General features: G+C 32.6%; 1 protein-coding gene across 7 annotated transcripts; it reads right to left on the bottom strand.

The window, feature by feature from the left end:
• Nucleotides 1-1,276: 1,276 nt before the first annotated feature.
• Nucleotides 1,277-27,655, bottom strand: LOC105327258 (DCC-interacting protein 13-alpha). Of its 7 annotated transcripts, XM_011427609.4 has the most exons (24): nt 27,487-27,654; nt 24,470-24,568; nt 24,082-24,141; nt 23,452-23,523; nt 23,002-23,089; nt 22,660-22,701; nt 22,113-22,225; nt 21,083-21,261; nt 20,554-20,718; nt 19,519-19,551; nt 18,027-18,108; nt 16,995-17,018; nt 15,698-15,807; nt 15,509-15,551; nt 15,202-15,282; nt 14,765-14,841; nt 13,893-14,036; nt 8,740-8,870; nt 8,112-8,220; nt 7,127-7,213; nt 6,635-6,728; nt 6,312-6,362; nt 5,349-5,378; nt 1,277-3,572 (listed from the first exon to the last, which is right to left on the bottom strand). In XM_011427609.4, exons 1-24 carry the CDS (start codon nt 27,535-27,537, stop codon nt 3,279-3,281), a joined length of 2,259 nt encoding a protein of 752 aa, XP_011425911.3. In that variant the 5' UTR covers nt 27,538-27,654; the 3' UTR covers nt 1,277-3,278. The 7 variants fall into 7 exon arrangements, with proteins under 7 accessions (XP_011425911.3, XP_011425916.3, XP_065937188.1 ...); XM_011427614.4 differs by lacking the exon at nt 13,893-14,036 and having other exon boundaries at nt 27,487-27,655; XM_066081116.1 differs by lacking the exon at nt 19,519-19,551.

The raw sequence follows: 27,655 nt of genomic DNA on the forward strand, positions 1-27,655 counted from the left end.
AAAACAATTTCCCCCCAAAAAGCGGTATATCACTCTTTCATCGGAAATATATTGAAATATTTGACTCATCTGCCTCTTTCTCTCTCTCTCTCTCTCTCTCTTTGATTTCTGTTTGTATTGATATGAATTAAATTTATAAATAAAAGTCTGATTTATTTCAGTTTAATTTAGTGATTAAGAATTCATTTTCTTTTATTGGAAACTACACTTCAGGTTAGCTATAGGGGCGAGGGTTTAAAATTTTATGGCGTAGTTAGACTGGAATTACATATTCATTCTGGCGTTCAAACGCTGCATAAGACAGTTTAATTTTACAGTTTAGTAAGTGTTAATTCAGTATTTAAAATGATTTAAAGTCATCAACAGTATAAAGATTGACAAAAAAATAAGTTATATATCAACATGGAAACAAGCTAGTAATTAACCAATTTCTGTTGGTTGTCCTCAAAACTTGGCCTTTAGGGAGTTTCAAGAAGTGTTAAAATTTTAAGAAATTAAAATATTAACAAAGAGATCTATATTTTGTCTGTCTGCTATTTATCAAAATCCAATGTTGTACCAAGGCAAACAAACTATTTTAAAAGTAAAACACGTATTGTTTGGAGGTATCTTATTTTTCCAAATATCTATTTATTTCCCCTACATTGCTGTGTATTGACATCCAACAATACAGTATACTTATACAAGAAGGTTTATGTATGTACATATCACAGGCCTGTTACACACATCTGTATAAAACAACAACACTCATAAACTCCTGTATCATATACAATTTCAAGTGGCTATTTTCAGCTAGTGAAATGGAGTGCTTTCATTGATACATGTATTAAACATAGAGTTAATTTCTAATATTTATCAATCAAAAAAGAAAGTTATCCATATGTAGGAAAACACAAGGTAAAGATGTGTTAAAAACAATCAGGCACAATGGATAAAGCAAGCACAAACGACAAATCCCAAATCGGTTTCTACCATAAACAATAAGCAAGTTACATGACTTCATGTATGAAAATGGTTTGCATAGTTTTAGAATTTTTATTTACATTTGATTAAAACCCCTTAGTGGTCTAATATTCTGATATGTGAAGAAAGTGAAAAAATTTCTTCACCACCCCAAAGTAACAAAGCATGGTAAATTCTTATATGGGTGGCAAAACATAAGTTTCATAACTCTGTACACAGTTTTAATTATGATTTGGTGAATATAATTTGTCAAAAAGAAGTCTTGTTATTTAAAGGGGCATGGTCACGATTTTGGTCAAATTTTACTTTTCTGTTTTTATCTTAAATGCTTTCAAAATGGATTTCTAATGATCAAATAAATTTGGGTGCCAGTCGATGAGTTTTAAGCAAGATATATACAGGCCTCACGATTCTTCGTCATGTAAACAAGGCCCGTGCACTGTTTTTGTTTTCATAGGTTCAATATACCAGTAAAAAATCTTTTTCAAGCTGATTTGTCTATCTTATTCATTTTAAGCATAAAAAACAGTTCCTAACGATTAACACATTCATTATAGGTCTAAAATGGGAATTTTCACTTCAACATTCAAAATATAAACAAAAGATTTGTTTACATAGCGAAGAATCATAAGCTCTGTAACTCGCTTATAACTCAACAAATGACACTCAAATTTTGGTTGCCTATTAAAAATGCCTTACTAAAGCATTGTAAACATTAAAATCGAAAAAATGATTTTTGACCAAAATCGTGACCATGCCCCTTTAAATGCAGATGATGTCAGCCTTCCCTGAAGGGTAAGATTCAACAATAAATGCCTTTCAACCTGATTATTTTCTAAAAGTGAAATTGTGAACAGTGCAAGTAAAAATCATAGAGCAGTATTTAATCAGAGAGACCTTCAATGTATTCATCAAGTCAATCAATGGCCTGCAATGCCTCCATCAACGCCTCAGCTATTTGTAATAAGACATAACACAGGAATACAGTACAATGTACAGTGAAGTTCATAAAAATTGAATTAAACAGGGAAAAAATATTTAAGACTCTAAATGCTTTCTTAAAAATGCAACAGGCTGACTTTAACAATATGTAAATAACATGAAAAATATCCCATTTGAGTTTTCTTCATCTGCTTTCTTTCAATTTATCACACAAAGAAAAATCGATGAAGATAAAAGTCCCATTCAATATGATTCCTCTACATGTACGACTATTGGCAATACCACTCCAACAGTGTAGATCCTATAACAATGGACACCTTACAGAAAATTTGTTCTTCTTCAACATTCCTGTTCTGAGCAATATGTTAGATACATATATCTATAAATATATATATAACAATCGCACACACACACACACACCCACAAATGCTATCACATAAATATTAAATAACATTCAATACACCTAGGTCATTTTTCAAGAGCCTGATACATTGTTTTATCAATGATTAAAGAGCATATGAAGGGATATTTAGTTACAAATGATGGGAGATAACTGATTATTGTGTTGTTTTCTGTGGCAAGACTATTACAACTAAAAACTCTAATGGCACTAGTAAAAGGGAGATTTACAACCTCAAATGTTAAGGGGAACACCTACAATTATACATGTTTAAAAAGATCAGTTTAAGGAAAGTATTTCACTCTGAAATATATAAAAAAAAATTGCATGACATTGTGTTTATAGATTTATAAACATTAACAAACTTTGACAACATGCAATATTATCTGTTAAATATAACCTGATGAAAGTCGATAGTAGTTTTTTTTTTTAAGAAAATACATACTACTACATACATGTTCATTGTTTGAAAAAATTATTTCTGACATTTATAACATATAAATAGAAAACGAAATCATATATTAAATAAACAACAAACATTAGGTCTTCAAGCTATCAAGCCAAATAGCAAAAACAGTTGATCCCCATAAGCCCTGTCTCTTGCACAGAGATCTAAAAAAAAGTTCGATTGTTTTATAAAATCTTTAGAAGCAAAACAAAATTCTTCAGAACCCCAATCCACACCCACACAGCATTTTCAATACAAGTATTTAGACTTGTTAAAACAGAATAACAAGTATCTATAAAATAAATTACAACAAAAACATATACTAACTGTTAACTACAAGGTTCAAACCTTTCATTAAAATACCTAATAGGAATTCCCTCCCAGCGAATTTCCTTACTATCATCTAAAAACCTTCCGACAAAAATGTCCTTTCAAAAGACCAAGATCACAGAGGTGAACATCAGTATGACACCCATGACTCTACAGCCAAACATTAACACCAAAAAGCATTGCGTAACCTCAACATCAAGCTTCTGACTCCGGTTCTACATCCTCAGTGTCAAAGCTATCACTGATTGGCTGCTGCATAGATTCAACAGTCAGTTTTTCCATTGGCTGAGACAAGTCACCTGACTCCATGCCATCTTCTGATTCGTCAGCAGCAGTAAGCACCAGGTATTTGCCATCAGGAGACAGTGGGAGGTTGTGCAGACTGTCTTCTTCATCCTCTGGAGCATCCTCAAGCTGCTGGATGTTCTGGAGGAGGATGTTCTTCTCCCTCGTCTTCACCTGTTGGATCTTCTCCATCGCTTTCTTTTCCTGTGACCAGACAAAAAAACGTCATCATTCCCTAAACTCAAAGTAGGCCCCATGACAATCAACCGAAAATAGACTCCAGTCAAATTAGTATTTGAAACACATTTCTATGATTTAACAAAATTTTTGTTGTGGATTTGCAAGGCTAAATAGAAATCAAAGTGACCTTGAATTTTTTACGAATTACGGCAATCATAGAACTAAAGATATAATTTTATTATTCAAGTCTAGTCTTGGTTGATGATCTTATGGCCAAGTGGTGTAATAGCTCCCAATCATCAATAAGATAGGTAGTTATATACACTTTATGGTTATGAGAAGATGTTTAAATGTCAAGAAAACAAGTTCCAGTATATATGATAATATGGAATCATTATCATTGAATTGTCAAAAAAAAAAGATGGTGTTTATTAGTAAACAGAATTAAATAGATAAACATATTGAATATATATGCAAATATTGTTGTTATAAAGCATGAAGCAGATTTGGATTTGTTTGTCTTGTTTATTTGGGGGCAAGGGGGATTACATAGTGTTTTGTGCAAATTCATGCCTGGATTCTGTTAAATTCAATAGATAATAATGATACAAGCGTTTTTCCTATACCCCATACAAGTTATAAATAACATGCATTCTTGGATACAATGAAAATATACTTTGATGGTTATACATATACAAGTAAAAACCTATGTTATCTGGTTTATCTTTGTTGCTTCTTTTGACAATACAACGCATGCAGAAAATAACATCCATCATGCAGATTGAGAAATGACTTTTCTTCTTGTTAAAAGATGACAAACATGCTGCCAAGGGAGTTAATTGATGTACATTGTACTCATTCAAAACAAATTCAAAAGACCTTTAGGTGAAAAGAACAATTTGATACCCATACCATTAAATATATTAAAACCATGCAAAGTACATTGCAAAATAATTTCTTCATTTGAAACATGTGATTATATTTTTCTTTATCATTCAAAGATACTATCATTTAATTTTAAGGAAGCTTTGACTTAATGTTCTGGCAAGCGCTAATCTTTCAAAGAAAATGAAAAAATGCTGCAAAGCATTTAGATTTGAATTTGATGCATTGTAGATGTCAATATAGATGTGTTCACAGCTCCCAGTATACTGTGATGTTGAGATATAAACAGAGTACAGGGGTTAGACAACATCCCATTCCCTCATCTATTGCTTGCTTTCCACAAATACCTGGATGTACACAGTCTGACAATAAATCAGCACATCAGAAACTACAGTACAGCTGACTGTTAGAGTTGGTCATTAATAAATGATAAAAAAAACCAGTCGTTGTGACATTATTAATTTTCCATTATTTGAATATTGTAAACAAGCATGACATGACTCTAGTTTTATCAGTTAATCTACCGTACATTACACTAAAATATATCCCTGCCTGAAATTTTGCATAAAGCTTATTTATATGATTAAAAATAAAAAGATCATGCAATTAAACCCAAATACATCCAATTTCATTTGTTATTGTATTAATCAAAATTCAATAAAATGTTTATTCCATTATCCTACTAAAAAATGACAAATTGTCAGACAATATTTCTGACAGTGTATGCAACTATGCAAAATCCTAATTTGCATTTAAAAAAAAAAATCATAACAATGCTTTATGATCTGTTGTAACATTTAGGAATAAGATATATTCTGGTTGTGAATAAACCATAAAAGCCTGGGCAGGGGAGATAACTGCTGTGCTCGGTTTGATATGCTGCTTTCTAGGTATTTATGTAAAACAAATACTTGCCTTCCCTACACCTGGCGGTAACTTACGTTGCTGAAATTCATAACAGGAAAGGCATAGAGATATTACATCAACTCTCACCTGTAGACTGGTGCTTATCATGTTAATAAATAGAAATGTTTAGAAGGTACTTGGTTAGGTATATTCAAGGAAAATCAAGAAGATATTTCTTATGTTATAGTTTATTATTTGTGGTCAATTTATTCAAATAAAACATTTAGAATATTTTGAATTTGTATGCACTATCCTGATTGTACTACATACATTTAAAAAGTTTATATGATTGTGCAGTTGGAAATGTGGATTGCTAAGTAAATCTTAAATCAAAAGATTTACTCAGTAAATTCCATGCTCATTTATGTGTTGCCAAATAAAAGCAGGACATGTGACCAGAGTGAAACCACAGATGACAATGTGATAGACATAATTATGCTAAACGTGGATAGCCTTAACCAGATACAACATTCACTCTGTACATACAGAACAGCATAAGTTATCACAATATTTTTTGTGGAATTTTTTTAAGTACAGTGTATGTTCTTGATAATTTTTTTTCTTTGAAGAAGTAAATGTCACAAGTTTCACTTGCTTTTTACTTTTTTAGTCATAAGATTCATCAATAGGTACATATATAATACCTTGACAAACAGTTTACAGTACCACCCCAAACACTCATATATATTCACCAAACAAAATGCAATTAAACAGTCAATGTATTACCAAATTGTTGCTATTACAATGAATTAACTGGTACTTAAATTATGATTTAATTAAAACACACAGTAAGAAGTATCAAATATAATACTAGTAATTAAAATAATTGCGATTGGCCAAACCAGCACTACCTTAGTATGTCAGATAAATATTTGTTACAGTTTTAATGCACAAGATCACAAAAATAGCCAAAACTTGAAAAACATGATTATGATAGAAATAATCAAAATCTGAGAAAGATGTCGGTTTTACCATTAATGCTTGGAAGGCAAGTTTTGTTGCAGTTCCTATTGCCTGACAAATCTGGAAAAAAAAAAATATTCATCGAATACTCATAATCACCTTGATTAGAATAAAGTACAATTAAACACGCTTATAACAAAGTGCCAGGGACAGACAATTTTTGCTTCGTTATATGCGTAATTTGTTAATTCCATTAAGTTTACAACACGAAATAAAGGCAGAGGAATTCATTATAAGCATGTTCGCTAAAACTGTGTTTTACTGTAGTGCAATAGGAGTTCTTAAGCACGTAATGCACTGTCGTAAAATTGAGGAACAGAGTGAAACGATACCTCTTCTGCAGAAATGTTGCACTCGAACACATGGCAGGAGAAGGTGGAGTTGGTGGCCCCCGGGGGCTTGGTCCGAGTGATGAACCCAAACAGTCTGTCAAAAAAATAGATGTTCATGTACATACTACAGACAATTGATAACTGTAAGGGGGAGTGGGGCATGTACTAAAAACAGGCTTTCCTTACTTTGTGAATTTAAATACAAACATCTGCCGGTACATGCCTAAAGGGAGTCTATATTTTTAATTATTAACTATGTTTATAACTTGAAAATGTTTACAAAATTTTAACATTTATTCAAGATGATAGTGTATATACAATTACATTTTTAAATACATATTATATGATGATCGACATGTGAGAAAAGAGAAAAACAGATCAATACTAAATTCTGGATTTAGAATTAAAAGAAATAAGATATTTTAACATCAAATGCAATCTACATATTCATAACTTCATTACCAGTTAACTATATTTAAACCAGAGACTCACCTTGTGTTCTCGGGATGTGCTGCCCAAAATGAGATGTCTGCCAGAGCAAACGTTGTGCGGAGTGTGTTGGTAGCAGGGTCTATCAACCTGAAACAGATACATGTATCAATTTGAGAGCAATAAAAATACAGTGTGTGGATGCCTTTGTAGAAAGCTCCTTCAACTTAGACTTAAACAACTTCCAGTCACTATAAAAATACATTACATTGTGTTGCCTGGAGTGTGAAGCAGCTTGCCACCAAAACCATTAAATAGAATACACAGCCAAATGTAACATGTGTATACAGTACCAAATAAATTCAAGATTAAACCACGTCACTTGACATACATGTAAACTGATGTGTGTGGTGATTGGTGATTTATTTACTGTATACAATCTATGACTCTATCTTTATTTACTGTATGTCTCTATGACTTTATGTCTATAGTACGGTAATTACCGAGATACTACACATGGCCACTTTGATGTGAAGTGATCTGTGGTTGATTTACCTCAAACACTCTAGATGTATTACTATACATAGATACTGTGTTCTGATTTGTGGGTATTTGTGGTAATAGTTTATCTCAATTTATCTCATAAACTCTAGATGTAACTGAGTAACTAAACATACTAGATACTATGTAGTGATGTGTGGAGATATGTGGTTGGTTTACCTCAAACTGTCATCTAGGTTATAACTGTGTTATTTTAAACATACAGTTGAACTTTCATATCTTGAAAACTGATATCTCAAATACAATGATTATGTCGAAGTGATTAAGTTTGTAAGTCCCAACCAATTATTCTTTAAGTAATTTACCCTCGATATCTCGGATACTCAGATATCTCAAAGTTTTTAACTGGTCCTATTTAGTTCAAAATGAAGTTTGACTTCATATAACAGATCTGTACTTGGTTCACTTCATAGACTCTAGATGTAACGTGACTGAGTAACTATACATATACACTGCTGAGATGTGTTGAGATCTGTGGTTGGTTTACCTCATAGCCTCACTGGAGACCACCAGTCTAGATTCTGTCATCTTAAACACGTTGTGAATGGCTCGCGCCGCCATGATTTGTCTCATCGTTTCATGCACCAGTTTCTCTCCTACAACCATAGAAAAGTCCTCTATCATTTGTACAGCATAAATAAACCTAATAATCATTTTATACAAAATGCTTAACAGTTTATGAAATAGGAGAAACAATTCTATGATGTTCACTTTCACAATCACAAGTCTTTCATATCATATAATAGACCTGAGTTCAACCATCAACTTGTCAAACCAATTAATTTAATCTTTTTGATATCTATTGTCAACATCTTAAGACTAATAACTTTGTATCAATCTGCTTTTATACATACTATGTAAATACAAAATCAACAAAAAAGCTAGTTGCAGGTCTGTAGCTCCTGGTCTGAAAAAATTCGGATGAACAACCTGTGACCTACAGTGCCTCCCATTGTGAAAATCTGCAATTTTACAGTGCACATATGATTGCATTAGTTTTCGACTGAGAGCTACAGACCTGCAGCTACAAAAAGCCAAATAAACACACACTAGATTGTAAAAAATAAAATGCTTACAAATCTATAACAGAAAAAAATTCCCTAATAATATCTTACCTCTGTCTGTTGTTACTTCCATAGAACCTAGAAATCTGACGACAAAACTCTCAACAAAAGTTGAGTTATCAATGGCCGAGTCCAGAGTGTCCAGTACCTCATTGGCTGACTGGTCAAACGGGTTAATTCTTCTGTTACAGCAAAAATATAGATACTTAGTTCAAGAGATCATTCTTCTTTGAAGTTTGAATGCATTTTTAAAATCTATTTATACATGTTTTAAAGTTTTATATGGAAGGGCTCCATAAAAACAAGAGGCCCATGGGCCACATCGCTCACCTGAACAGCAGTTCCTTGTAACATTACATTTCGTAGCATATGCTTTTTCTATTTTAAACATTGAACCCCTTTCTGGGGACCCGGTTATGGTCCGAGGTTTATGGTTGGCTTGAACAACATAAATAGTAACATAGGAATTAAAATGTGTAGCACTGCGGTGGGACCGCACGTACACAACCTGAAAAAGAAGAGAAGAGTTCCACTTCAAGAGGAATAACTCTCCGACTATACAGAGCATCAAGAAAGATAACTCTTGGTTCCACTACATTAGAGTTTACACAATTTGAGGATCCTTGCAAAGTAATCTCACAAACTGTAGCATTATAGTTCTCGAGAAAAACTTTTTAAAAACATTTTCAATATATCTTTCTATGTTAAACTTTGAACCCCTCTTGGGGCCACAGTATTAGTCCAGTGCTAAAGTTTTAATTATTTGGAATCTACATTATTTAAGGATGCTTGCATAGTTATCTCACAAGCTGAAGCATTATAGTTCCCTAGAAAAAGATTTTTCAACATTTTCCCTCTATATTTCTATGCTAATTTAAACTTTGAACACCTCTTGGGGCCCAAGTATTAGATTGAGGTCACGGCTGTTTTAATTTCGAATCTACACTATTTGAGGGTGCTTACGTAGTTATCTGACAAATTGATGCATTGTAGTTCTCGAAAAGAAGATTTTTAAACATTTTCCATATATACCGGTACTTCTACATTTAACTTTAAACCCATCTTGGGTCCCTAGCATTAGTCCAAGGGTCACTATTTTAAAACTGTCGAACCTTCATTATCCAAGGTTGTATGCATGATAGTAATCTCACAAATTGAAGCATTGTAGTTCTCGAGAAGAAGATTTTTTAACATGTTACCTTTATATTTCTATAATAAACTTTGACCCCATCTTGGGGCCCCAGTATTGGTCTGGGGTCACGATTTTACCAATTAGGAATCTACATAAGCGAAGGATGCATGCATAGAAATTCCACAAACTAAAACATTGTAGTTCTTGAGAAGAAAATTTTGAAACTTTTCCTTTATGTTTTTTTAAATGTTTCAATTTTGAACCCCTCTTGGTGCCCATCAATTGTCCGGGAGTTACAATTTTTTGAATCTACATTATTTAAGGATGTACATGTATGCATAGTAATATCCAAAACAGTTGCACTATAGTTCTTGAGAAGAAGATTTTAAAACATTTTCCTATATATGTTAAAATCTAAACCCCTACTGGGGCCCCAATTTTTGTTCGGGGGTCACGATTTTTACAATCTTCACTATATATACAAGTTTTTTGTGTAAATATTGGCATTTCTGGTGCAGTGGTTCTTGAGAAGAAGATTTTTTAAACATTTTTCATATGTAGTTCTATGTTAAACTTTGAACCCCGCCTGGGGCCCCAGTTTTGGTCTGAGGGTCAGGATTTTTACAATTTAGAATCTTCATTATACATACAAGCTTTTGTGTAAATATTGGCATTTCTAGAGCAGTGGTTCTTGAGAAGAAGATTTTTTAAACATTTTCCTATGTATTTCTATGTTAAACTATGAACCCCACCTGGGGCCCCAGTTTTGGTCCGAGGGTCACAATTTTTATAATTTAGAATCTTCACTATATATACAAGCTTTTGTGTAAATATTGGCATTTCTGGTGCAGTGGTTCTTGAGAAGAAGATTTTTTAAACATTTTCCTATGTATTTCTATGTTAAACTTTGAACCCCGCCTGGGGCCCCAGTTTTGGTCCGAGGGTCACGATTTTTACAATTTAGAATCTTCACTATATAAACAAGCTTTTGTGTAAATATTGGCATTTCTGGTGCAGTGGAACTTGAGAAGAAGATTTTTTAAACATTTTCCTATGTATTTCTATGTTAAACTTTGAACCCCGCCTGGGGCCCCAGTTTTGGTCTGAGGGTCAGGATTTTTACAATTTAGAATCTTCACTATATATACAAGCTTTTGTGTAAATATTGGCATTTCTGGTGGAGTGGTTCTTGAGAAGAAGATTTTTTAAACATTTTCCTATGTATTTCTATGTTAAACTTTGAACCCCGCCTGGGGCCCCAGTTTTGGTCCGAGGGTCACGATTTTTACAATTTACAATCTTCACTATATATACAAGCTTTTGTGTAAATATTGGCATTTCTTGTGCAGTGGAACTTGAGAAGAAGATTTTTTAAACATTTTCCTATGTATTTCTATGTTAAACTTTGAACCCCGCCTGGGGCCCCAGTTTTGGTCTGAGGGTCAGGATTTTTACAATTTAGAATCTTCACTATATATACAAGCTTTTGTGTAAATATTGGCATTTCTGGTGCAGTGGTTCTTGAGAAGAATATTTTTTAAACATTTTCCTATGTATTTCTATGTTAAACTTTGAACCCCGCCTGGGGCCCCAGTTTTGGTCCGAGGGTCACGATTTTTACAATTTATAATCTTCACTATATATACAAGCTTTTGTGTAAATATTGGCATTTCTGGTGCAGTGGTTCTTGAGAAAAAGATTTTTTAAACATTTTCCTATGTATTTCTATGTTAAACTTTGAACCCCGCCTGGGGCCCCAGTTTTGGTCCGAGGGTCACGATTTTTACAATTTAGAATCTTCACTATATATACAAGCTTTTGTGTAAATATTGGCATTTCTTGTGCAGTGGAACTTGAGAAGAAGATTTTTTAAACATTTTCCTATGTATTTCTATGTTAAACTTTGAACCCCGCCTGGGGCCCCAGTTTTGGTCCGAGGGTCACGATTTTTACAATTTAGAATCTTCACTATATATACAAGTTTTTTGTGTAAATATTGGCATTTCTGGTGCAGTGGTTCTTGAGAAGAAGATTTTTTAAACATTTTCCATATGTAGTTCTATGTTAAACTTTGAACCCCGCCTGGGGCCCCAGTTTTGGTCCGAGGGTCACAATTTTTACAATTTAGAATCTTCACTATATATACAAGCTTTTGTGTAAATATTGGCATTTCTGGTGCAGTGGTTCTTGAGAAGAAGATTTTTAAAGACATGCACCCTATACTTACTGTTTCGCAATTATCTCCCTTTTGAAAAGGGCTGTGCCCTTTATTTTAACAATTTATAATCCCCTTTCCATAAGGATGCTTTGTACCAAATTTGGTTAAATTTGGCCCAGTGGTTTTTGAGAAGAAGTTGAAAATGTGAAGTTTACAGACAGACGGACAGACAGACGGACGGACGGACGGACGGACGACGGACAACGGGTGATCAGAAAAGCTCACTTGAACCTTCGGTTCAGGTGAGCTAAAAAAAACAAAACTAAAAAAAATTTATCATACAAAGCACATGTAAAACTTGAAAAAGAAATCAAAAATCAAATTGTGCAAATGTTATGAATCTTACTTAATGATTTTTTTTTATCAAGGCAAAGTGTTACATGAAGTCTGCCTAGGAACTACTACAATGTACATGTATCTACTGTTTATCTTATTTAAATGTTTGCTCAAAAATCAATGTAACACAAGTAGACTTTAACCAGACATTTCCCATATTATAACACAATTAACAAAACTGAGCACAATATCTACAGACAGGGTATGTCTTTTTCTAAACTAAAGCTTCTAGAGTATTTGAGGAAGAATTTCAAATTAAAATAGACAAGGATCTTTTCTTATGAAGAATTGTAAAAAATCGAATAATCTAGCTTTACAACAGCTCAAAGCAACTTGGTCTTTTTCTTTTTTTTGTAAATAAACCAAAAAAATTCAATTTGAAACATAAAAGAAAGCTTCAAGGTCAACTTTTTTGTCATGCGATATTTGAAAATGTACAACACAAACTGAGTAATATATCTTACGGTTCTGGGCTGAAAGAAATAGTACAACACCTGAATATTCATCATAGATTTAAGAAATAATTAATATGCCTTTTTAAGGTCATACACCCTTTATGGATATTTTTGGATATGTAAATTACTATATTAAAAAAAACATTTCTTCATTTGTGGTACCCATACTGGCAATTTTAAAAATCACAGCAGTTTCATTGACAAAAAGATGTATTTAGTACAAATATCAGTCATTAATTTATGCCTGGTAGAGTAATCTCCCTTATCAGTGTGTCTATGTCTTCATTGAACATTAAACTTAGCCAGATTTTATTGCATGAAATCAATGAATAATTTCATCTTAAAAAGAAAGTTGTCAGATATTCCTAAAAAACGAGACAAGTTTTACTCTTGAATACAGTGCTTTTTTTCACTGCAAGTACTGCTTATAGAAATATTATAATTTCATAAAAAAATGTGTGATAAAAAAAGAAGTGCAGGAAAATATTTTGTAGAGTATTCTTATGAAACATTACTTCTAAAGTCACTAAAACAGAACATATGTAATAATTAAAATTAATATTTATATCGATTGAAAAAAAAAAAATCACTAAATGCCATACAGCTGCAGAACTGTCCCCACGATCTGTAGATAATATCATTTCATGCCAAAGTACAACTGAATTGTTAAAACTGTTCATAAAAAAGTATGAAAAATTTGAAATAAACTAAAAGTCTATTAAGTAAAGGTTGCATGTTTTATCATTTTAAGGAAAATATTCAAAATCTATTGTTTCAACGTGGATATATTTTGGAAAAGAAAATATCAAATTAATAAAGAAAATGAGATTATGGTTAAAAGTGAGTCAGGACATCTAATTTCTAAACTGGTATTTGATACAACAGCTGAAAATGTTTTTATACAACAGATGAAAGAGAGATTGTGATGAAAAGTGAGAGCATACATTATTTTTTATGATTCCAGATCTAGTATCTCGTACCACAGCTACCAGATCATGACCTTCAGTTCTGCAACTAAAATGGAGACATGATACAGGCATGGTGACATGCTTTGGACACTAACTTTGGGGGGCCTGGCAAGCTGGGTGCGACTCCTCCATTCTGGCTGGTAGGGGTCAACAAATCAAACTGAATGGGTGCGTCAGCCACGAAGGAACTGGAAGGGGTGGGGGTGGGGGTCTTAGGAACCGCCCCCGTACTTGACATGCTGTGAAGAGGTAAGAAATACACACCAAAAACATAACAAAATGATAAAGTAAAAACACACACAAAAATAATACATGTATGAATGAATCTTCGTGTCTGATTTCTCTACATAAAAAGAAAGTATTGCTTATTAAACTGTCTAGTGCTAATTAAGAGAATACTTCGAAACAAATTCAGTCTCAAATTTTATAGAAATAAAGAAAATACATGCTCTGTCAAAACTGTTTGATACATATATAAAGTGCTTTGATAGAACTTCTCCAAAGAAAGTTTTCAACTTGCTTTCCTTTGCATACAGTATATATATATATAAATAAGATACAATTACTAATGTTATTAAGAAATAATATTCATTTACCCGACATGTATATGTATATACTTTCACTCATGCACTAAAAATTTTCATAAAAAAGATATACCGGTAAATGGAATGGATTTAAGAATTTTAATGTACAGTCTGTACATATCAATATATCTAATGAAATATAAATGTTTTTTTTTTACGAATTGTCATTTATAAATATAATTCCTTGTAGATACAATGTATATATCACCATCAGTGATGTAAAAAAAAAGTGCTGTTGATTTATCATGTCAAATAAACACAGATTAAAGTGTAATGTTTGAGAGATCAGTATCAACTCATGCTACTGTGACTGAAGTAACAACATGGAAAATCTCATGCAGTCTATATGGATTATATATGGATTATATATACACTCAGGGTACCTGCTGATGCTGGCCTGATCCGGACTCACAGATCCAGATCCAGGTTTGGACATACTGCTAGAACTGGAGGTTCTCTCCTGGAAATACATTCAAATCTTTCAATATATGGTTGGGCACATACTTTAGATACCCCTATCACAGATGAAATCCAACTAAACTTATATCACAAAAGCATTCTTTAAAAAAATGCTACGCCTTTCTAAATGCTTTTTCTCCATTTTTCACTACCATTTAATTTTTTTCAAACTCCATCCATTAATTCCACCAAAAAAATTACTTTCAGACATAGAAATATTAGTAGCCAGTCTGACCTCTTACACAAATATTTTGTCAAAGTATTTTACAAACCCATTAATATGATAACAGCAGGACAACAAGATACATAAAGCATGGAAATTGACATAAGTTTGACATATATTGTCAACCAGTAAGCTGACCTTAGGTTTGGCCTGTGGACCTCCCCCTTTCCCTTTGACATATCCACTCTCTCTCACTATGTTGTTCAGGGTACAGATCCACTACAACATAACAACAATATCTAGTCATAAAACAAGTATTACAAACTTTACCCATTTTTAATCCATCAGCTAGATCATGATAACCTACCTGGAGTTATCTACTCTTTGATCTTGAGGATAAATAACATGAACATCTAGCTCAATGTTATCACAATGGAAATTGCTCTTCTGATGATACAAAATGACAATTTTAAAACAAAAATACAATGAGTAACTTTAGCATTACCTCATCTTTTTCTCTTTCATTCTCAGCTTGCAGCACTACATTTCTAAAAAATAAAAATTAATAAAATGATTTTCATCAACCACAAAATTTTCCATTTTGTGTTAATAAATAGCATCTATTTTGTAAAGTCATTTTGTAATTGAAGTTCAGTGTCCTAGCTATTTTACTTTTAAATTACTTGCATGTTACCTTTTATTTTTGGGTGATACTATTTGAAAGACGAATCGCCTGTCATCTGATTCATGTGGTTCAGCCAACACGCCTGGTTCATTCAAATCCAATACTAAACTTCCCGCCAACTGAAAAGTTCCATGAAATAAAGATATCTTTATATGAAAGATGCAAATTAATTACAAGTTACATGTAACTCTATATCTAAAACAAAGAGATTTGCCATACATGGTCTATTGCTTAAACACATATTCCCCATATACCACACTGAACCTGACAAGTACAACTGTATGTAGTATCTGGAAGTAAAATGAATCTATGAAGTTAAAACATCACAGATTTTGACAACTAAATCCCTGGATACCAATTAATAACAGTATTATAACATACTGCCTACTACATGTAATAGTATTGTTCCAATTACCAGTAGGTCTGACACTCTAGCTGAAGAAGTCATCTATAGTACTGTAAAATCTTATCCACAAAATTAGTATCACTACCAGATTCTTGATTATTAATTAAAACTACTTGAATATTAAGGAATATGTTTCTAAGCGCTTATGTCAATACTGGTAATTAACATTTTATTTAATTTCATAGAACTGTCTTCTTGGATGGTAATTTTTGACAATAATTATTGTTCATTACATATTTCTTCAGTTTGTTTATAGCTAATACAAAAATATTGAAAATAGATTTTCAATATTTTAAATTTATGAAAAAAAATTAACCCTTAATTTTGATAACAGTGAAGTTTTCTAAAAACTACTGATAAAAAAACAATAGTTATATATCATTGTATATACAAGTACAAACATGTCCATGCAGTTACTAAATGATAATTTCTAATTCACTAATACAGAATTAAATTATCTTTTTCTCTCACAAAATATACATCAACTCAATACACATTGTAAATGTTGTTTTCATCTAAATTGCATCCCACAAATGATTCTCTGTGTTTATTGTCCAATGACACAAATAAAATCTAAAGTGACTCCAGCATGTTTTAGCTTTTTTCTTTCTCATCCTTGTTATAAAGTAATATGAAAAGGCTCACTGTATTAAAATATGTCAATATTAATCAGTATGTAAATATTCAAGTGACTGATTATTTAACATAGGTAACATGGATAAACTGGACATTCCAACACCAACAACAAAGGATGGACGATAAACAAGTCAACACAAACAGAAATCTGTGCATGGAATTAGTGTGGCAATGCAGGGGTGAACTGAACATAATAATATATTTCACATTGGTGTGCGGCAAGGAGAAGTTTGCTGGGCATTACATTTGATGTTAATAGCTTACTTTTTTTGTATTAGTAGAAATGACCTGTAAGTAGGAATAGTTTAAGAATACTTCAAGCATAGGTAACACTTTAAATTAATTTAATCATGAAGCCATATAGACACCAAACTAAAAATTATGTTTTTGCTGAAATAGCCATGCAAGCATAAAATGATTTTTTTTTAAGTTGTGAAGATGATTAAGATGTGTTTGTCAAAACAATCTGATTTATCAAAAGCATGATTACGTTCAACAGTTAAACAACAGAGAACATTTTCTATAGTCCTTATACTTCGACCTTAAACCTTTAAGACAACAAGATGGTCATCATTGTGTAGTTCAAAAGAAGAGTAAGGATAGACCGGTAGACTAACACAGTTTACCAATTAATCTACCCAAACTTTATATATGAAAAATTACAAAATTTAAAAGAAATTAAATAAGGAATAAGGAATCATTCTTTGAGTATTATGAGGTGATAATTTCGGTCGGGGTGTGATCAAATCCAATAAAACCCGAAGGGCTTTATGATAGATTTGATCACGCCCCGACCAAAATTATCACCTCATAATATTCAAAGAATGATTCCTTATAACATATATTTACATTATATAATTTTAAGCCATCGTACGATTATATATTTAAATATTAATAAGCAAACCCCGCTGGCGCCTTGATTTGGCGTCATTTGTATTATGGGTTATATAGTACAAAATCCATGCATACGTAGTGTTATCACAGGTAAAGACAATGGAAGAGGTAAATATAGAGGGTTCATTACTTGAAATTAATGACCATATGACATTGATCAGAGAGCTACAACATTTTAATCATGTTCTTATTTTGGTTTAGTATTATCTTTCTTAATATACCCTTACTTTACAACACACTACACTGTCTGCAAATTCTTAACAGCCAAACAAAAGTTTATTTATGATTAAAGTTTTCCATTCACAAGCAGAGTAAAGTTTTGTCTCCCTTTCTATTACAGTGAGTACCAATGTTGATAGTTGTACACAGCAGTGATTTCTATGGTATAGTGTTTAGCATTACCTCATCTCTGGCCTGGCTCATTAAATTCCCTCCCACTGTGAAGAAAAAACATCGCTCCCATTTTGTGGCTATCAGCTGTTTGCTATAAAACATTAGAAAAATCTTTCGTAAGAGAGAAGATGCACAAGAATTAAAAGTTTATAGATAATTCATGTAAAAGCTGGTATATTACATCATACATACAATAGAAACACACATAAAAAATCAGATGTAAAAATTATAATTACCGGTATTTTTAACAGGTAAATAAATTTTTTATTGGAAACTTTATTCTTTCATAAATTTATGGTAAACTTGTAAATGACATTATATTATAATGTCAAAAATATACAATGTTAAAACTCATTGCTATTTACTTGTTTAAAAATGAATACAAATACAGTATTAAATTTTGAAAAAAAGACATTAACCATAATGCAAAAATAGGCACAGACACAAATTCTTATAATTTAAATCTATCTAAATTCATTTATGTTTAGAAGGAAAAATTCCTGGTTCAATACCAATCAACAAATCAAAAATCACAATGCACATGGTAGCAATAATTATCTGCTACAGTTGTTCAAATTCATGCACATGCACATGATGCAACACAATCACTTAGACAGTGCATTATATCAATAAACATCATTCTAAAATCAGTAATGACAATATCAATGTACAAGCTGCTATAAAAGGAAATAAGCAAAGAATACACTCTCTGTGACCATGAAAAGATAACAGCAAGAAGTCCAAGATAAAATTAGTGCCACTCAAAACTTAGTTTCACTGCAAACAAAGGACAATAAAATCCCCAAAGAGACAGTGTTATGACAGGGTCTACAGAAGATGCTGTAACTGCAATGACTACCACATCACACTCTGTGATGTTTATATAGAGACTTAATGTGATTTAGCTGTTTAATACAATGCTGCTACTGCAATCTCTATGACTAACGAGTGAAATTATCAAACAGTCTTAATTGTAACAATCTAATTGAAATTAGACTTGTAAAATTGTTCCTCTATGATGAGCTGTACAAGGTCTAAAAACATCCTGTCAGGGGTCACCAAAAAGCAACCTTTTAAGAATAAATATAAAAAAGTAAGCGAATCAGATTCAAGCATCTATAAATAAGTTTAATACTTTACCCCTTAAACTCTGATGCTCAGACATGTATTTTATGCCAAGTTAAGCTAGGACGTGTATTTAATGTTAAGTTTTTGCTGCCAAAATTGTGTAAAAGATCTGCCCAATCGGCTATTCCTTTCTGAATCAAGTAAACAACAAATTCACATGCAAACTTAGCAACTACACATGCACTAAGTTGTGACTTTGTTTACTATACGAGACACCTCGCTAGTGTGTTGAGGTTAAAAAGTTCACTCTCTTTGGGATATTGTAATATCTTGTATAGTGTATCAGAAAAGCAATATTACGAGTCTAGTCTAATTTCAATTAGATCGGTCTAATTAGTCTGGTGTTACAATGGAGTGGTGTACACAAGCTTACCCAATCGGGCCAGGCACATGAAAATGTTTTCCTCTAGAAACCAGAGGAAAGGTCTTGTTAGTAAAACAATAAAGGTACTAATCTAATTGCTAACTAGACTGGCATATGAAAGTTGCCAATTTATTCCAACTGCATCCTATGCAAATGTTTCAATTCAAACAAAGGGGTATTACAATATACAAAGTCTTCCTTGTAAAAATTTGTATCATATCTACATTTTTCTATTATTAACTGATTATCAACTGGGACAAGACTTGGACAATTTTAAGCTTTTTTTATCGTGAAGTTCATTTATAAAATCACTTAATTTTTCGCAGAGAAATTCTAACAGTAAGCACTTACGATTTATAAATTTCACACAGCTTCCCTGTGCCGGTTACATGGTATTTATTCAAGAATTGGTATTTATGGTATTTTTTCAAGAATATTTTCAGGTATGCAACATCATATACAGATAAGAGATCGATATACAGTGGATCGAGAGATAACTACAAATTTAAACTAATTCCTGCGAAAGTAATTTGTATCGCAAAAAGTACATGTATATGCCCTGACTTATTTGAAATTTTAGCAAAAGCATATTGTCACTTTGCACCATTTGTTCATCATAAGTAAATTTAGATGTACAATGAAATGAAATATCTAAACAGTAGTCAATTGGCACTTGAGGTTCTTTTTAAACAAAAACCAATTTTGATGATCATCTCTTGAAATTGGAAATGTCTGCATAAAAGTTAATGAATTTTAACTTCATACTAATGATTACAATTACTGTAAGTTCTCTACATCATTACGACACAATCTACTGTAAATCAAACTTGATCATTAAATTTTTTTTTTAAATTCAAAGAACAATTTCTTTTTAACACTAGATATGTTGATAACTTCTGATGATTCTAATTAATATCTGGATGTTTGCATGTTAATTATAACAAGATGCTATGGGATAATATATACGCCTGTGAACATGTAACACACTCATATACCAAGATACACATTGTATAAAAAAGACCACAAGAAACACCGCTTTCTAACCTGCGCAGAAACAGGTAACCAGCCTTTTGCGTCAGCGTCGTGTTCGGGGGGATATAAGGCATGTCAACCATCGGCTCCGCGTGGTACAGATGAGCACTCTGTTGTTCCAGTGAGTCAATTAATTCCACTGTTTTCTTGGTCTCCGTCTGAAGTTCCTGTTGAACTCTGCAATGAAAGTCTAATTGTAAACCTGCCTGCCAATTCATACCCAGTAAATTTTTACTAAACTAAAATAATATAATATACAAATTGTTAAATAATTGTCAATTTTTAAGCAAATAAAATATGATCATTCACAGAGATGACTGAGTCAAATAAACAATTACCGGTAGTACAAAGTATAGTCATCAAAGCATGATCATGAAAGTACTAGGGAAATATATTCTTCAAAATGTTAAAGCAGAAAATAAAAGTTGTCCAAGAAACAAAACAAAAGTAAATTAATGTTTTTTTCAAAAAGCACTTAATAAATAATGGCACTATTCCATTTATATTACTGGTATTCATTGTAACATGTCACTTGAGTTACCCTTGAACACTGGTTGAGATGTTGTTCAAGAAGTCCTCAATTTCTTTCTTTCCCACAGCATCTTGGCCCATCTGGAAGAAAGCCCTTTGGGCATGAAGGTAGCCCATAACGGGCTCCAACAGGGAGCATTTTCTCTTGTACTGTAGAGCATTTAGACTGGAGTAGTAATGAAGGGAGGTCTACAAAATAATAAACTCTCTGTACAGATATCTCATTCAACTTCATATAATTATTTATACACCAACTACTGTTCAGTAATAAATAAGATAGGGGACAACAGAAAAGACTTGCCGTATATTTCCATTTTTATTTCGCATGTCACAAAATAAGCAAAAATAGGGAAAATCTATAACAAATTACAATTTACATCAGTCCTTTTTCGCGATTTAAAAAGTTTCTTACAGAAAATGATATAAGACATATCAATTTCTGCTTATTCAATTATTTGCGATTTGAAAGAGATTGAAAAAAAAAAAGCGCAAATTGGATCGTCGCAAAAATTACCAGATATACGGTATATCTTCACCTTTAGGTTTTGTAAAAACTTATAACTTCCTCAAGTTACAAATGTCTTTCAATGAAATCTGTTTTCATTCATTCAAATGCCAAAGAACTCATTTTTTTTACTTCTTCTTTACTGACAAAATTTTATCATCTAATGATTTTAATTTTAGAATTGATCAAAGTAGAATTTCTTCAACTCTTCTGACAGATTTATGTTCCCAAAATCATTCACAAATTGAATTAAACTACTTGTTTACTGTAAATTCCCTATTTCACAAAAGTACTTAATTCTGCAATTCCACAGTTTTGTATCAAATTGCAAGAATATAAAATCGCAATCACTAATTTTTTGTTATAATTTCCTATAGTTCAAAACTGTCTGGAAAATAAAAGCAAAATTTTGAAATCCGTGAGGGTTGCTTCTTGCAATTTTTATGCGGAAATTAATTCCTCACATTTAATTAGGAATCTACAGTATACATTAAAATATTCGCATAATTTAAGTCTTGACAGTACAAGCGTGTACCTGGTGAAACTTTTTCCTCATGAGATAGAGTTCTTCATTGTATTCCGACTTCTGTCTCTCACTCTCTTTCTTCTTGGGTAATCTCATGTACCGATTCATTGCACTGTCATGTTCTGTAAGGGAGAAAAATCTCGGGTAAAATATATACAGAGAAGGTAATCCGTAAAAAAGAAATAACTTATTGATACAACATGAACCACATATTTATTGTTAATTCATAAAATGTTCTACATGATCCAAACATAGGTAATCAGAGATTACCAAGCTCACCGTTCATAAAATGATCTACATGATCCAAAAAGGCATTGATTTTAAATGAGATTAAACCACCTGGTAATACAGTTTACCAGTATTCACTAAAGAAATTCAAACAATTTCTCCTGTTTTTATGGTACAGTGTACTAGCTAACACTTTTCGTTTTACTTGATCAGTAAAGTAGCAATTACTGGGGTATGCAAGATTTACAGTGCACTGCATTCTGATATGTCAGAACTACCTAACTCCTAGCTAGCTTGTTTCTCCTCAGATTACAGGATACAGACTTACCATTACTGGCTATTTGATACATCTCACATAGAGTTGTTACTTCTGAAATCACAAATTTAAAGTCTTAGTAAATTCAATGCATTGTTTGACAAAATTTTTTCATTGGTTTATACCAGTCATTTCAAATGTTATTCATTTTTCTCAGCTAAATATGAGTATAAATACATGTAATGTTATTCATCTTGACATTAAATAGAAGAGGTTTAGAGCCTATTGCCCCATCATGGTAAAAGCAATATATGTAATAAACTTAATATCCTCTTAGTCACATTTTCAATTTATGCAATGTAGGTAATGCATTCAACACATAAAATAAATGCATAACCATTCTTTAGAAATTACCCTCCAGATCGGCCTGTAGGAACCTAGACAGCGGGTACATCATGGTCTCCGAGAACTGAGCAGACAGCACCTGTTGTATGGAGCTCACCTGGTACACAAAAATTAGTTATAACCCTGAACATATGAATGCATATCTATAAATATCTATATACTGTGGTTTCATCAATATTCGTTGAATACCAATTTTCATGGATTTCATAATTAAGTTGATCCATGAAATTAAATTTTCATTGCAGTGCAAATCTAGTATTAACATTTTGTATTGATAGAGTCATTGGCCACAAATTTACGTATCCTTGAAACTGTCACAGTGATTTTTACTTTATCCACAAAAATTGATACCCTTGAATATTAATGAAACCACAGTATATTTGTGGTACACTACAATTATGAATCCTAAAGACATGTGTACTATATCTGTTTCATTCTGTTTTCATATTTAGTACTTACATCATCTAAATAGCTGCTGAACTGCTTCAATGTGGAGCTCAGCACACTGTCGTCTGACTCCAGCGGGAATTTCTGAAACATATACATGATTGCAATTAGTGATGTTACAATTATCAATTATGATCCAAAATCAGTCGATTGTTACCGCATTTTAAGCGCTAGATTATAAAAGGTTTCATTATGATTAATCGGTTGAGGAATTCTTTTTTCCCTTTCAACGAGCGCATATCATAAACAGAATATTCTAGATGCGAAATACAAAAGGCCTTGTAACAAGCCAGTTAATTGTATCTTGTATATTTACATTTTTTTAGCACTAAACTATGAAATATAAATTTTTTTTATTTTAATCGATAATTAGTTAGTTGCGAGGAACCAATTATCGATTATGAAAATCTCACCGATTCCCATCACTAATAACAATACAACATCATGTCATTTCTTGTAACAAAACAGACTGTAAATTGATCATTACAATCATATCAGTGATAAAATGGGAAAGTACCCCTCTTTAAATTTTTTTTTATCCCCCCCCTTCCCTCCATTCCACCACCCCCCCCCCCCCCCCACCACCAAAAAAAAAAAAATTATTAACTAATCTAAACAATAGCATTAGCCTTAGATTCATACCTGGATTTCAAAATCTCTCAGGTGTTGTGACAAGGACTGTGTAGCTGCACATAACTCATTCTGAAAGATAATACACATTATTATACATTTGCTTTCATGTTAACAGGATACTGAAATCTGATTGGTTTAGACACAGTTTATGATATTCTACCATGCTGATGATAGAAAAAAACCTCAAGGCTTAAACATTTTATACACAAAGATAAAAAACTGATGTCTGATATTAACCAGTAGTTCTAAGAATTTACACTGATCAAGGACTGATGGGATTTAAGCTTTAAAGATACCAGTTCATTTGAAGAATTTCTGTATGAATGACTCTGCTTTAACTCTACCAGGGACTCAAAGGATTCCCATCAGTGTAATAATGGGCCATCAGAACACTTACCTGTGCCTTCATGATTCTCTGACAACAGTTGTGTAGACCTGTTGTGTACTTCTTAAGAGTCATAGCATCCTTCTCAAACACCGACAGCAAACTGCGGGTCTAAAACAGAAAATACAGGTAGGTGTATTACCTGAGAAAGGAGTAAATTTATAGACTCAATGAACAATGTGGACAGCTGCATCAATAGATTTCAGGGAAAATATCAATCATAAGGTAAATAACTATAAAATATTGATCATACAAATTATAAAATTCTTTTAGAAAATAATCGATGCTTAACAGACAAACAAAATCAAAAAAATGCATTTGAACTAAATTAACTATATATATGATTTATAAAACTGACATTTAATGAAAAAGGAGTTGATTGAAAAGGGATACTCAATATAATCTCATTTTATTTCAGTTGAAAACAGCACAGCAAAAAGTCCCTTTAAACTGATCTAAAGGGGTTGAAATTGGTGGGAAAAGGGGGCATCAATTCTGTGGCATATCATGTTCTTCACAAGTACGACACACTAACACGTATGATGCTTTTAATCTACATTAAAAAAAATCATTGTTTTGGAGGTTTACCAAGTATAAACTTGAAATTTGCATGTGCAAACACTTCAAAAGATATTTTCAGCCATGTCTTCATACACACACAAATTGTTCTCTTGTGAGAATAAACAAGCAACATATAATTTATATCAATTTTAAAAGCTTTAATCTTTAAATTTACATCACTATATATTAAGTTTTAAATTCCAAAAAGTTGATAACTTCCAAAGATATCAGAATTGGAAACATGCAATAATGATTATTAATTCATTACACGTTACATGCATCAGTGAATGATTAGTGTCGATTGCATGACAGGTCAACTGTAGCAATTGACCAGGCTAACCTCAATGATGTACATGTACATAAACACCTTCTATGTGTATATATGTAACTAGTCCATGGCCAGACTGACAGTTAATCAAAATCAGGGTCAATCTCTATAGATCTGTTATACTACTGTAGCATGTACACTGGCTTATATTAACATAGCTGACATTTGCTTCTAAAAGCTAAGAGGTAGAGAAACTATTGAATATGAACCCAGTCCACAAGTAATATCTTTTAATTCATCTATCTTTTCACAGTAAGTCCCTATTATCTTCAAATTATATTAAAAGCTCATGCAATTCAATTATAAGGCTGCATGCAAAGATCATGAAGAAATCAAGCACAATTAAAACGAGTACATAGATTTTATCTGCTATCAAGTGATGTACTATTGAGGATATATAGTGAGTTATTTAGATGTGTATTCAAAACAAGAACAGTTCCTTCCTCCTTTAATAACATATAGGTCCTTTAAGACATCACAAAAAAGATAACGGACAAACACCACTTATAATTACAATACAAATTGTTCAAAATGTTACAAGGTTGTCCAAGTTAAATGTATGTTTAAAGTTTTTGGTTGGACCAGATTCAAGAGCCCTTCATTACTTCAACAAGAAGAGCGTTTACACTGAGTTTCCCACATGTACATGTCACTACTTTATATCAATAAATTTACTTTAGCATATTTTGCTGTTGAAAATTGCTCAATCTTACACAAAATCAAACTTGACCTAGATATTGCTATGATAAATCTGAATACCAAATTCCATTTCAGTAAGTGCAATCTCTGCAAAGAAAATGAATGGAAACTTGATGGACTGACCGACCGACCGACAGAGAGACAGCAGCAAAGCAATATGCCCTCCCTTCTTTGAAGGAGGGCATAATTAATGCATGATCATAATTCATTGATGTTATACATGTATCAATGATGCAAAATTATAACGGATGAGCAACATTGACTACATGTACATGTATTGTTTTAAATTCCATGACTTGGCAACAGACAAAAGCACCAATTGCTTGCTGTGATTATTCAGGATGCAACAATTGGTTATCTACATTTTAATGAAAAGTTTCCTTGTAATTTTACTAGAATATCACGGCCATGTAATGGGATATGAGAAAAAATGATGGATGATTTGAACCCAGGCCTCCATAATCTCTTGTCTGGTGCTTTACGAACTGTGCTATATGGCAAAGACAAATAAACTAGTCTGACCATTACATTCCTCCCCCTTGATGATCATTTATGTGACAACTTCCATGGTTCTTTCCGCAGCCAGAATTAGGTTTACCGGTCAGTTCCAGGGGTTAGTCCCAGTGAGCACCAAATGTAACAGAAATAATTATAGGACAGACTTGGATTAAAACCGCTAGCCTTCTGAATCTCTAATCTTTACTAACTGAGCTATCTGGGGTTAGTATTTGAAGCAGTCTGACCATCACTTTCCCCCTTCAAAAAACCATATACACCCTTGAACAATTGAAGATCATACCAGACTTTTTCCCATGGCAGGAGCTATTAGTAATAAATTGCCAGTTCAAAAGATCACAGCACCAAATGTAGCAGGATGGAGAAAATATAGTGACGGACCAGACTTGATTTGAACTCTAATCAGACTGATGTTCTTCGCCAACAGAGCTATCTGGTGCCAACAATCACACAAGTCTGACCATCACTGGTTTAAAAAGGACTTTACAAAATTCCTGAATATATATGCCTATTCTGCAGTGCTAATTAAGGTATCTAATTAATTTTAATATGCGTGTACGACTTTTGCCCATTTCATGTAATCAATATGCAACTTGTCCCAATTTGACAGTTATTGTCATTATTTTCAAACCGTTTATTTAGTGTAAACAAAAGATCTGCTTTAGATTAAACACTGCACTGTACAAAACTTCTGTCTGTACCCCGGCCCCGTGCCAGACTCGATCGAATTCGTGGCATAAAATTGAGGACGCCACAACGAAAATACACATGCCGTTAGAATCAAATGAAGGAATTCCGAATTGACTTTGCAGATCGATACCATCGGTACCATTCGCATGGGGAAAGCCCGTTGTTTGTACCCTGCACAACACCCCTCCCACTTGACTTCGACGTCAGTTTGCACGAGAATTCACCCATAGTTTACCTGAGGACTATCTTCCAAGGCATCCTCGAGATGTAGCTTCTCTATACCCATGTTTGCCAGGGAATGACGAAGTTATTTACTCAACAGCATCCAATTAACTTCAACACTACCTATATTTGTGTCTGCTAGTGATTAATGCATCGGTGTAGTCCCGCACTCCAGCTGGTGT

This window comes from Magallana gigas, chromosome 4, assembly GCF_963853765.1.
Source record: "Magallana gigas chromosome 4, xbMagGiga1.1, whole genome shotgun sequence".
Taxonomy (NCBI): Eukaryota; Metazoa; Mollusca; class Bivalvia; order Ostreida; family Ostreidae; genus Magallana; species Magallana gigas.